The 12,992-nt window shown below is 45.1% G+C and overlaps 1 protein-coding gene and 1 long non-coding RNA gene across 5 annotated transcripts in view; one reads left to right on the top strand and one right to left on the bottom strand.

Moving 5' to 3' along the window:
* The window catches only part of Ercc3 (ERCC excision repair 3, TFIIH core complex helicase subunit), a 25,965-nt gene extending 19,901 nt beyond the window's left edge, over nucleotides 1–6,064 (bottom strand). For both annotated transcript variants that reach the window (XM_010637672.3, XM_033757218.1), the window contains exons 1-7: nucleotides 5,969–6,064; nucleotides 5,436–5,641; nucleotides 4,583–4,819; nucleotides 2,624–2,673; nucleotides 2,058–2,193; nucleotides 1,716–1,877; nucleotides 1,117–1,321 (exon numbers count right to left, since the gene is read on the bottom strand). In XM_010637672.3, the coding sequence (XP_010635974.1) occupies nucleotides 1,117–1,321; nucleotides 1,716–1,877; nucleotides 2,058–2,193; nucleotides 2,624–2,673; nucleotides 4,583–4,819; nucleotides 5,436–5,641; nucleotides 5,969–5,996 (1,024 nt within the window). In that variant the 5' untranslated portion in view covers nucleotides 5,997–6,064. The remainder of the gene's footprint in view (nucleotides 1–1,116; nucleotides 1,322–1,715; nucleotides 1,878–2,057; nucleotides 2,194–2,623; nucleotides 2,674–4,582; nucleotides 4,820–5,435; nucleotides 5,642–5,968) is intronic.
* On the top strand, nucleotides 5,572–10,993 carry LOC104871648. Of its 3 annotated transcripts, none has more exons than XR_782929.2 (5): nucleotides 5,572–5,748; nucleotides 8,790–9,006; nucleotides 9,788–9,886; nucleotides 10,533–10,702; nucleotides 10,924–10,993. It is a non-coding gene; the product is annotated as an uncharacterized LOC104871648 (long non-coding RNA). The 3 variants fall into 3 exon arrangements; XR_004514716.1 differs by lacking the exon at nucleotides 5,572–5,748 and adding an exon at nucleotides 6,137–6,219; XR_004514717.1 differs by lacking the exon at nucleotides 9,788–9,886.
* The last annotated feature ends 1,999 nt before the right edge of the window (nucleotides 10,994–12,992 follow it).

Below are 12,992 nucleotides of genomic sequence, written 5' to 3'. Positions count from 1 at the left end.
AAAAAAAAAAAAAAAAAAAAAAAAAATCAAACTAATCCCTTCATCATCCTCTCTTTTACCATCAGTATAACCCATACAACCTTAAAAAACAAACAAGCTGGGTGTGATGGCACAATACATGTCATTCCAGCACTTGGGAAACTGAGGCAGGAGGATCATAGCAAGTTTGAAGCCAGCCTAGGTTACACAGTAAGTTCAAGGCTATCCTGAAATACATAGCAAGATCCTGTTTTTAAAAAACCAAAAAATAAACACCAAGAAGCTGAAGGCAGAGACCCATCATCCTTGGAGACTCTGTCCAGGATGGGGCACCCAGGTGAGGACGTTGTGGTCACAGGCTGAGAACCCATGTGAGGACCTAACATTACTACAAGTAATGTCGAAAAGGTGTCATGGGGGCCAGTGGATTTGGTTCCACTGCTTGCCTCACAAGCTCAAGGACCTAAGTTTGATCCCAGTACCAAAAAAAAAAAAAGGTGTCATGGGGGTGTTTCTCAGTCTTGTATATCATTGTAAGCCATTCAGGAACAATTTCACAGAATGAGAACCTAACCCTCAATGTACAACAGCAGCCCTGCCAGCACTACTGTTTCACACTGCATCCTGCTCTAGTATTTTTCAGGGCCTTTGCCACTGTGCAAGATTTAACAGGTTTCTTAGCCAATCTGTTTACCACTGGTCTCTCCCCAGCTGAATGAGCTCCTGTGCCCACAGGGCCTAGGCCAGCGATGGCAAACCTTTTAGAGCTTTCAATGATACAAACAGCCCACTGTAGCATGCATGACCTAGTTTTGTCACCACAGGCCTAGGCTGAGGCTTCACACAGCAAGCACTCAATAAATACTTGTCAAGACAAAGTCAGGCTCAACAGCACACCCATGTGATCCCAGCACTCAGGACAATGAGGCAGGATTTCAAGTTCAAGGCCAGCCCAGGGTACACTGCCAGACACGCATACACACACACACACCCCATAAAGGCATGAATCAAGAATTACTTCATCATAGACTTTACTGGCGAGGTGTAATTTCGGGAAAAGGGCAGAGGGAGAGCAGGAGACAGCTGGCAAATGACACAAAGCAAGCAGCCCACAACATTCACTCGGGCTGCACGTACCACAAGGCAGGACAATGACGCCCGAGCGCGCACGCCCGTTCCCAAACATCTTCCGCAGACTCTTCTCCTGATAGGGCCTGAGGACAGCCATGGGCTTCAGGTCAATGTTGATGTCTGGGTTCACAGAATCATTCCGGAAGTCATACTCCGCCAACAGGGGGTATTCCAGGTGGATGCAACGTTTCTGGAGTTCCTCAATCATTTCCTGGTGAGACGGGCAGCAAGAAGGACACGGCACAATCTTGTTAGCTCCAAGGTGTGCTCAGAAACAGCGTGTGTTCTACCTGGGGTCAAAAAACTGCATTTCGTCTAGACGAATGCAATTTCTGATCTTGCTTGCTGACAACTAGGTAAAAGCACAGAAAAGCAACCTAAACTAGCAACACTCAAAATGAGCTCGAATCAGAGCCAAAATGAACCCACAGGCAGTTTCTTAAATCTCTTCAGTAGGTTGGGCAGATGAGCCCCCCGGCCTGAGGACAAGGACTCCTCTAACCTGGTCAAGAGGAACGGAGGACAGAGACTAGAGGGAGGTGTCACAGGAAAGGCCTCGCTCTGATGCCCACTTAAGCAGGGACCAGGACGGCACGGTCACTAACCTGCTTGACTTCAAAGGATACCGTCTGTGTCTCTTCTTCATCCTCCTCATCCTTGTCCATTTGCTCATAAAAGTCAAACAGGTCCATGGGAATGTCAGGTTTGCCCTGTGGGTCCGTCACCCGGGAAGTGGAAGGCCCACCGCCTTCTGCAGTCTTAGATATCTGTAGGAGAAAGGCAGGATTCTGGACCCGCACACACTGAACTCTCGTTACCCAGCAAGAACTCAAGGTGCAAGCAAGGGAGAAAACAGTGGGCGGCTGGTTGGTCGCGTCCGACTAAAGGAAAGCCAGCCCCTAAGTACCCACCCCACCCCACGCCAGGTGACCCGGGAGCCCACGCACAGCAGATCTGCTTGTGAAGGTCTCTGTGATGAGCTCAGTGGTCTCCCCCTCCGCACCCCTCAGGCGGCACTCCCGGATCACTGGGTCTTGAAGAAGACGCTGGATGACGTCAGGGTGGGAGCTTTCAACGAAGTACCTATAAACGAGGGAGGAAGGGGCTGCCGACTGACCAGCACACCATTTCAAGAAGATTCTACCACTGATTTGATTCAGTAGTCTGGAAATGGAGGCCTCACGACCCTTTTGCTCTCCCATACCCTGGGTCAAACTGGAGCTACGAGCTGTTGGTCATACAGGAACATGAGAGTTGTGGGCAAATCCCTCCTTTGAAATCAAGTCAGCAGGTGTCTGAGCCCCAGTTCTGCGCCTAATGAGAACACAGTGGCTGGGGAACCAGTTTCCTGTTTGGACCACATCTCTGTTCCTTTTATCTGCGCTTCACGGGAGTGAGATGTTCCTGCAGTACAGACGGTCCCTAAACACGGGCTCCTGCCCACAGCCTTTCCTCCCTCTGGCGTACAGAGGCTGAAAATACCATAGTATAAGCCTGTTATGGAATCTCTTACCGGTTGTGCTTCAGGACCAGCTTGACTTTCCCATAGCTGACAGTACACAGCTGTAAGTAGACACACAATACCAAAGGCAAAATCAGCAATGAGCAGTTCACTGAGAAACCTTCCTACTGGTCACATTTTACCACCCACCAACCAAGTGAAGAGCTGCATTTACTGTAGGGAAACCCAATGTGCAAACCTAAAACGGGTCTGCCTACATGGAGCTTTTTCAACTGGCTTCAATTGGGGAGGCAGTATTTTTTTGTTTGTTTATTTGTTTGTACCAAGGATTGAACTTAGGACCTTGTGCTTGCAAGGCAGGCAGCAGTACCATGGAGTTAAATCCCCAGCCTGGTATTGTTGTTTCTTAAAACAGGGTCTCACTATGTAGTTCAGATCGCCCTTGAACTCACTATGTAGCTCAGGCTCAATCTTGTAGCAATCCTCCTGCCCCAGCCTCCTGAGAGCTGGGAACGTGCCACCATGCCTGGCCAGATTCTGTTTTTTGAAAACAAAACTTTCCTTCTACCTAATTTTCATGTACAACACTTAATTTATAAATATTGCTTAAAATGTTTAAGGAATGTGTTTTATCTCCCTTTCCTCTCCAGGCCTATAGCCCCCATCCTAATCCAGAGGTTCATCCTGCTACACCAGTAGTGCTGCAGCTGCCGGCACACAGCATGCAGAGTGTGTGCTCAGAAATGAGTTGTAGTATATATAAAATGCAAAGGCTGCTGGCCTTCCTACCTATGTTCCTATTTCCCCAACTACAATGTAAGCTTTCCAAATGGCAAGGAACACATCTTAAACCCTCCCAGGTTCCTATCAAAATTCTCAGAAAGGAATTCAGAAGGGGTTGTGTAGTGGCTATAAAAACCTGCCACTCAAACCCTGAGCTGCTGTCTGCCTGCTGCCCCTGTAACACTGCACTGCCCGACTCCAACACCACATCCCTGCAGGCGGCTCCCAACCAAGATCAGACTTGCCTATATGCTGGGACAGACTCATTCCAGGAGCAGGGCCCTCCCTGGGCACCCTTCCACATCACAAAAATAAAGAACTCTCTTTAGGACTTCGGTCAGCTTCTCTGAGATTGGGGCCCCATGGCACCCCTGAGCCACTCCAGATTGGGGGTCTGTATCAAGACTCCCATGGTATCAGCCAAAGACAACAAAAGCCACTGACCATCTCTTCTGAGCAGCATTCACCCATGTTCAACTACAGTTCTCATGAAACCCTCTCTACTTCAACCTCTGAATTTTCTTTTTTACTTTCCCTGATGAACTCACTGACTATGGCTCTCATGCAGATATTCAACCCTAGATTTAGTTCACCACCTTGACTGATCAGCTCAGGCTGCCATAACAAGACACTACATAGACTGGGTGGTTTAAACAATGTTTATTTTCTCAAGTCCTGTAGGCCGAAAGAAAGTTCGTGATCAAGGTACCAGTTGATTCGCTTTCCAGTAACAGCTCTATTCCTGGCTCGTAGATCATTACTTTCTTGCTTTGTACTGACACGAGGAAGAGTGACACAGCTCTCTGGTATCTTACAGTGAGGACACTTAGCCCCATACTTGGGACTCATTTAGTCTTACCAAATATAGCAACTAACACTGAGGGTTAGGGTTTCGACACATGCATTTTGGGAGAACACGACCCAGACTACAATAGCATCCATTTGGGGTGGTATTTCCAAATCACCCAGTCCGGAATGGGTCTGAATTAGTATTCCTACCATTTTAGAACCCACGTTTGGGAGCAGCTCAATAGATAAACACCCTGGACCAGACACAATGCTGGATTCAGAGGCACAGCAGTCAGGGTGATCAGTGATCATGCTTCGCACAGGAGATATGAACGGCGCATTTTCACAGCGGTTAGTGGATAACAACATGTACTCCCTATACCCACTATTACCACATGACCAAGGCAAGCACAACTGCTAGTCTTGGTCCCCACTTGCCTTAATAAACTGAAGAATTCCATCAGGGACTCCAGTCTTGCTGAGCTTCCTGAGGTACTCAGTGATGTCACTGGTTTGCAGCCCCACACTGACAGCTGCGTACAGGGAGTAGGCAGTTAGCTTGTATTCGTGCACATGGCTTGGTCGGCACACCGGCTCTGCAATAGCCACCAGGAAGTCCTGGGCGTATTTGTAAACTGGAGAGAAGGCTTCCAGGAAGATGTGGCCATCAGGAGCCTGCCAAACACCAAATGGACAAAACAAACACGTAAGCTAATTAGCTACAGGGACTATCAGACTCTTCCCCGCCTGATCATCAAGAAAGGATATGCGGCCCAACATCAGAGATATTTTTGCAACGAGTTCTTCAGTAAACTGTGGATTTTGTTATTTAATCGGATACCAAATAGTAGGGAAAAACAGAAAAAAAAATGTTTCCAAAGTAGCATCTGTTTCCCCCTGATCTCTACAGGAAAACCTTCCCCAACTTACTGGCTATCCTCAAATTACGTTTTGTCTACAACTGAGTGTAGAACATTAATTATTTTACCTTGAACAAAAAGCAGGTTGCAAATGTCTTGCATTCATTTGAAAAATAAGGAAATAAACTGCTACATAACAAACGCAGATAAAAATTCTTCCCAGTGGGAAGAGCTACACAGGGAATAAAAGGAAAGGTCAGAGGTGGACAAAGCTCAGATCCAGCCAGCACATGTGTGCACAACCGTTCAAAGGCATGTGTGTGAAAGCCGTCTCTCCCAACTGGTTTCACGGGGCAGAATCCCGAATTTTCAGGGCTATGAGAATGCTCGAGATTGAACTGATGATGCTCCGGGCTTTAGGACGTGCTTACCACCCAGAGGGGCCGGGAGGAGTGGTCGTCCTTCAGCGGCATCTGCAGCCTGTAGTCCTTGGCTCCATATTCATCCACTTTGGTGCCGGCCTCGTCCACCTGCTTCCCGGCCGCTGATGGCACCGCCTCATGAGAGTCGTTCCCAGGGGCGTCATCTTCATCTTCCTCCTCATACTCAAAGTGCCGTTTCTTGGACTTCTTCTTGTCTGCAGATAAGGACACAGAACTGAGCCCCGCTGGGGCCTAGGTTCCCTCCGCACTGCACGGCGGCAACTCGCGGCAACCTCATTCCACTTGCGCCACGAACTCCTAGGTAAGAGCCACCGGCATCCCACAGGCATCAAGTCCCTTAACTGCCACCCACCCCGCCCGGTTCGCAGGGCTGCGCCCAGATCAACGCGTCCCCCGGCCCAGGGAGTGGCCTGCGGGACTGGGTTGCAAGGGGGATCAACCCGGGCAGCTCTGACACAGAGCACTAAGGAAGGGGGCCGGCGGGAACAGGGAAGCCACAGCGCGCCCGCGAGCCCTCTCACCGCGGTCCGCCCGGTCTCTTTTGCCCATGGCAGAGGTTAAATGGCACACCTCACCCACCCGGAAGCCTGCTCTCGGCGTGGGGGAGGGGAACCTACCCCCCCGCACCGGAAGTCCCGCCCCGGATCCGGGACGGAAGGGGCGGGGCGAGTGCGCTAGGGGTTGGAGCGCCTGGCTAGGGTTAGTCTCTCACTCCCCAGCAGCTTATTTGTTGATCTCCTGTGTCAGCAGGCGGGACGTTTTTGTGGCTACGGTAGGACAGTGAACATATTAAAATCTTTGCCTTCCTGGAGCTTCATTCTGAAGGAGCGAGATAGGCATAAATAAATTCGGTGTTTAGTGCTCCAAGGGAGAACAAAACGGCCCAGAATGACAGTGCTATTCTAAATGGAGGGTTCCTGGGATACCTCTCTGAAGTGCGGTGATCTGAGCAAAGACCTGTAGAAAGTGAGACAGTGTCCGGTGCAGAGCACAAACATGAGACCCACATATGGAACGACCGAGTGATGAGGAGCAGTGGTTCTCAGAGCAACATCCCCAGGCCGCAACGACATCAAGGGCCAGTGATTTAGCTCAGTGGTTCCACTGCCTGCCTCACGAGCACAAGGACCTGGGTTCGATGCCTGGTACCCAAAAACAAAAACAAACAAACAAAAAAAGACCATCTGATTTCGTATAAAAGGGTTACTCTACACTGCTGTTGTTCAACACAGACTTACAAGTTCTCCAGCCGCTAGTACAGCAGTCCAGGGAAGCAGAAGTAAAAGTGGTAAAAATAGCTTCATTCCAAATGTATTCTGGAGGTGGAAGGATGGACGGATTTGCTGACTAATTTGATTATGGGAAGTGAGAAAGAGGAATGAAAGATAACTCCCAAGATTTTTAGCCTCAGCAACTACAAAAATGTGCCTTAGGCAAGGTAGTTTTGGAGGATGGTTTTGAACATGTGCAATGTGAGTGACTGTATTAGTCTGCTCAGTTTTCTGTAACGAATTATCACAGACTGTCTTAAACAGACACTGGGAAGCCCGATAATAAGGTTCTCCCAGGACTTTTTCCTGGACAGGGCCAGTTTCCTGGCTGACAGACAGCCACTTTCCTGCTGCATCCTCAGATGGTGTCTTTTCTCATAAGAACACCAGTCTGTTGGTTTAGGCCCTACATTTATGTCCACTGTCAACCTTTATCGTTCTTTACAGGTCTCATTTTCAAATAGTCACACTTAGGCTATGCTTTTGATATATAAATTTTAGGTAGGATGCAATTCAATCCACAGAAGCAGCCTATTAGATAAATAAAGTGTCAAGAAAGATACTGGATATGAGTCTGAAGTTCAGAAACCTAAAAACATTAATTTTGGGATGGTCAACATATTTATGGTGCCTGGCATGTGGCACACACCTGAAATCCCAGCACTTGGGAGGCTGAGGCAGGATGATCACTGTGAATGTGAAGCCAGTCTGGGCTACATAGTGAGTTCAAGGCCAGCCTGAACTACACAGTGAAATCCTCCCCAGACACTACCTACGTTTTGTCTCATTTTCTTTCAACCTTTTGCCTGTGAATAGGTTTTTAAATTCACTTTTGTGAATGTTTTTCTACCATGAAGATATTTCTTGGATATAGAATGATTGTATATCCTAAGCTTTGTTCATTACTCACTAAAATGAATGTTTAACAGTCATTTAATATTCCATTTATGGAAATATAGTTTACTTAGGCAAACCCTAATTTGAGGTCATTGGGATAGTCTTAGTTTATCCAGTTCTAAGCAGCTCTGCAATGAATATTGTTGGCTCCTTCACTCCATTTTGGATTGTTTTCTTAAGGCCAATTCTGAGAAATGGAAATGCCAAGCTAAATATAAACATTTTTTTTTTTTGTACCAGGTCTCAAACTTAGAACCTTTCACTTGTGAGGCAGGCAGCAGAAGCACTGAGCTAAATCTCTGGCCCTATATAAACTTTTAAATTCTTGCTCCCAAACCCGACTAATTTAACTGAAGGTATTTTTTTCCTTTCTTTCTTTTTTGGTATCAGGGATTAAACTGGGGACCTTGCACTTGCGAAGCAGGACTGAAAGTACTGATGAGGAGGAATGGCTAATCTAACATTTTTATAACTAAGAAAATATCTTGTACTAAGCAAAAACACCCGCATTTATCATAAAAATTTAAAAGCAAAAATAAATAAATAAGCAAAAATAAAATATTCTCATAACTCTGCTACTTGAGTGACATAACCTCCTCCCAATATTTTTTTCTAAGTATTTTAAACAAAAAAATGGGATTGTCTTACATCTTTTCTTTCGGTCAGTAAGATGTGAGAGTTTGTCGTATGGGTATGCAACAGATTATTTGATCATCCCCGTGGTTAATTTTATGTGTCAACTCTGTAGGGGGTCCAGTTGTTGGCTCAAATGCCAGTCCAGATGTCAGTGTAAAGCTGTTTTTTGATGTTACTGACATTTACAATTAGACTGTGAAGTAGATCGCCCTCAGTAATATGAGTGGGCCTCATCCCATCAATTGAAGGCCTTAAGACACAGCCAAGTTTCCCAGGGAAGAAGAAATTGTGCTTCCAGACTGCAGCACAGAATTCCTACCTGTATTTCCAGTCTTTGGAGTGCAACTTTCTCTGAAATTCCTGCCTTTCTAGCTCCCACAGTTTTGTGAACCAATTCCTTATGTAAATCTGTCTCACTGGATGTGCTGATTACACCTGTAATCCTGATAGGAAAAACTTTTATAAATAGCAAAAACCTATAAAGTGTTACAATGCAAAGTGGCTTCTTCTGTCTCTAACAGCACTTTGCTTTGTTTAGCTCAGAACTAACAGGCACCGAGGGCACTAATTGCTGAATGAGGCATTCTGCCTGACCCTGAGACAACAGAGTGCATCAAGGTCTTGAGCTCTGAAGAGACTGGAGCCACACGATCGCAAAAGTGTCAAGATGAAAGAACCCATTGCTAACATTTGCTGCCCTGACTCTGAACATCACTTCCTATGGGCTAGGATAGATAACTAGGCGAATCATAAAGGTAAACTCCCCTAGCTACAAAGAATTATATCTGGGTTGAAAGTTGACTATCCTGCGACCATGATTTGAACTGTGAGAATGAAATGTAACCACCCAAATGAAGTCAAGGCTGTAAAACCCTATAAAAGGAGCAGGTATAACCCAGTGCATCATCCAATCCAGGCAACGGCTTCTGTGTGATTGACCCTCATTGCTGAGTAAATGTGTTATTTTCCATTTTGCTGCCTCTCTGTGTGTCACTTACTGATTCCTTCCCTAACAATCTCAGCTACTCAGAAGGCTGAGGCAGGAGGATTGCAAATCTGAGACTACTCTGGGCAACTTAGCAAGACCTAGTCTCAAAATCAAAAATAAAAAAGGCTGGGGTTGTAGCTCACTAGCACTGTGACTCTGGGTTCAAACCCCAATACTTGCTTTCTCATTCTTAGTGAGATATATCTTATCCCTTGGGAGTTTATTTCTCTGCAGAACATTGACCAACATCAGATTTTGTTCCAGAAAGTACAGTGCTGCTATTACAAATACCTAAGAAAGTGGAGGTCATTTGGAACTGGGAAATGGGTAGAGGTGGCAAGAATTTTGAGGTGCATGACCAGAAAAGCCTTCATGGGCTCAGAGATTATTAAAATATGGACATTGTTATAGTTTTAGATGGCCCCCAGAAGACTCACATACACATAAGTGCAGTTTCTGGATGGTAATTGGATTGGGGGGGGGGCTTACGCTGTTAGAAGGTGGGGCCTGGCTAGATCTGACTCAGAGGCCTGACTCCTTGCTTCCAGGCTATGATGAGATGACCAACTTCCCTCTGCCCAGACCCTTTCACAATGTCACTTCTACCTGGAGCCAGCCAATCACGCAGGGACTGAAACTCCTGAAATGTGAGCCAAAATAAGCCTCTCCTTTAAGTTGGGGGTGTCAGGTATTGCATCCAACAACTAGGAAAATGACTATAATAGATGTTTTTTCTTAGGTACCTGGGATCGAACTCGGGTCCTTGAGCTTGCAAGGCAGGCAGTGAAACCACTGAGCTAAATTCCCGACCCATAAAATAGATTTTGGTACTAGGGAAGTGGGGCTGTTGCTGTGCATATACCTGACCATGTGGTTTAGATGTCTTTCGAACTGTTTTGAGGGAGAAGTCTGGAAAGGTTTGGAAATGCTGGGTGGAGAACCCCTGGAGTGGTGTAAGTTGAGCTTGATGTGAGATTCTGGTCGGTGGTTAGAAGACCAGAATGCCAGTAAGAAGGTAGACAGTAAAGACCAGGCTCAGGACATTTCAATTGGGAACAAGGACTCCACTGGCAGATGGACTCCAGACCATGTGTGTTATGTTCTGGCAGAAAAATGTATCTACATTTTGCTCATGTCCTGAAACTCTGCAGGAGACTGATATTAAGGGCAGTGACTAATCTGGTAGAGAAAATTTCAAGGCAGCCCAATGATCAGGCTGTAAAAATGTGTAAAAAACAGTAAGAATATGTATAACCGGGTAACCATTTACAAAAAATTACATGTGCTTTATAGATCCAATGAACCATCTCAGTAGACACCCTGACAAATTGGACTGAAGGGGACAGAGATGGCATGAAATGAAGGAACTTTGTCAGACTTTGCCTGTGAGTTACCCTTCAACAAAGGGGAAGAACGACCCCAAGGCAGCTCAGAGGCCGGCAGGATTGCTTCTTCCACAACAGGTATGAAGGAGCGGGTCCAGGCTGTAAATCTGTTCACTGACTCCTTGGGCCACCTCCTCAGTTCTGTAAGGAGAGCCACAGCCCCAGTGGACACTGAGAACAGAGAGCATGGAACAATGAGAATTAGCCGCAAGCCTTGAAACCCAGTATTATTTGCCCTGCCAGGTTTCAGACTTGCTTTAAACTTCTAAGTCCTTTTCCTTCCCATTTCTCCCTTTCAGATGGGAATGTCTATTCCCTACCTGTTCCAGTACTGTGATTTGGAAGCAGATACCGTGTCTGGTTTCACAGGTGGGGAAAGTTTGTTGCTCAGGATGAATCATACTCAAAGTCTGACCTTGATTGGGATGATTTAGATGAGATCTGAGCTTATGTCCGGATGAAATATTGGACTTACAGTTGATGCTTCAATGACTAAGACTTTGGGGATGCTGAGATGGGATGGATATTTTTCATATTCAGAAAGGATATGCAGTGTTAGGGGCCAGAAGACACTGCTATGGGTTGACCTGTTCTGCCAAACCCGAGGTACTTTTGAAATCCTAGCTCCTAGTACCTCAGAAAGTAACCTTATTCAGGAATAAGGTCCCTACAGAGGTGATGAGGTCATTAGGGTGGGCCCTAATTCAATGATAGTGCCTGTATAAAAAGGCGAACACATACCAGCCAGTCACAGAGGGAGAATACCTGCAATGATAGAAAATAATACAGGGATGTTGCCACACACCAAAATGCCTGGACCTAGAAGAAGTTGAAAAAGGCAAGGATTGTTTCCCCCACAAGTTTCAGAGGGAGTATAGCCCTAACAATGCCTTGCTTCTCGACTTCTAGACTCCAGAACTTTGAGACAACTGTTACAACTCAACTAGTCTGTGGCTCTCTGTTATCCCATGATGGGACAGTTAGCTTTATAAGGTCTCCCTATATAGTCCAAGCTGGCCTTGAACTCATGGCAATCCTCCTGGCTCAGCCTCCCAAGAGCTGGGATTACAGGTATGCACCACCACACCCAGAAGGATTTATTCTTAAATGTTAAAAATTGCTAGACACACAAGATTCTGAGGCTTTGATTTATATTAAATAGCCGCTATATTAAATTATTCATGTATGTTATGCCCAATACCATATGAGACCATTCCTTATACTCAGTACGTACAACAGTAAGTTTAATAGCACTAAGTTCTAAGTAGGTAATCGATATGTCCATACAAAGATACACTAGAACAAGTTGAGTAGGACATTGTCAGATTAAATACAGGAGAGATCTGCTTTAGTTTCTGTGTTTCTAGGTTCATTTGTGCTTGGTCTCCTACAGAGTGACAACTCAAGCAAGAGGAGACATCTGTGAACATACTACGTAAAACAAAAAATATCTGGCCAGGCATGGTGGTGAATGCCTGTAATCTCAGCACTCGGGAAGCTGAGGCAGGAGGATCACTGTGAGTTTAAAGCCAGCCTGGGCTACATAGTGAGTTCAAGACTAGCCTAAACTACATAATGAGACCTTGTCTCAAAAAAAAACAAAGAACAAATATCTAGACAAACCAATCACAGTGGAAATAAATATCAGCTTTATTAACACTCAAAGTGCCATTCATTTATATTCGTTCCATAATCCAGAAGGTTACTTAAAGTAAGCCTTTGCACCACAATCTTTCAAAAAGAAAATGAACATATAAGAAAAAGCAATTTTCACTGTGCTAATTGTTGCAAGCCTTCATGCATGATAAATCTAAATAAAAGATGAGTGCCAACAATATACAAATTTCCATATAAACAAAGTCATTGATCACTAACAAAATATAAACATGGTTTCTTTTTATATTAGAATTTTTAAAAAGCTATTTAACAGCAAAAAAAAAAGTACACAGAAATAAAACTCAGGAATTTTATACATTTTTACAAGTATAATTTTGAATGAACAACACAAACTCAAAATGTGCATGAAATGTGGCACATACCACACTGTATCTGGCTTCTGATAGGTGCTAAACACACTGGTTTCCTTTTAATAAGTGACATTCAACTTCAACAATGGACTTTATTCCTAACACAAGTAATTTTACGTGGTACCTCAAATCAAAAACAAGGCTTTCTTTAAATACAGTAACACTGTCAGATTGGAAACCTAACTTCCAATTCTTTTTCTGCCAGTTCCTAAAAACACACAGTATAGTGTAACAGACACAACAACGGGGTTTTGACATTTCTAAACCAATTTATAGTCAATTACAAGAGTCGTATATGCCAAGGTATTGGTTTATTAGCCCAGTCTGACCTTGCTCAGTAA

This window comes from Fukomys damarensis, unplaced genomic scaffold (assembly GCF_012274545.1).
Source record: "Fukomys damarensis isolate Sample0158 unplaced genomic scaffold, DMR_v1.0_HiC HiC_scaffold_29, whole genome shotgun sequence".
NCBI lineage: Eukaryota > Metazoa > Chordata > Mammalia > Rodentia > Bathyergidae > Fukomys > Fukomys damarensis.
The sequence above is the reverse complement of the archived record's forward strand: the minus strand, read 5'-3'. Positions and strand labels throughout refer to the sequence as shown.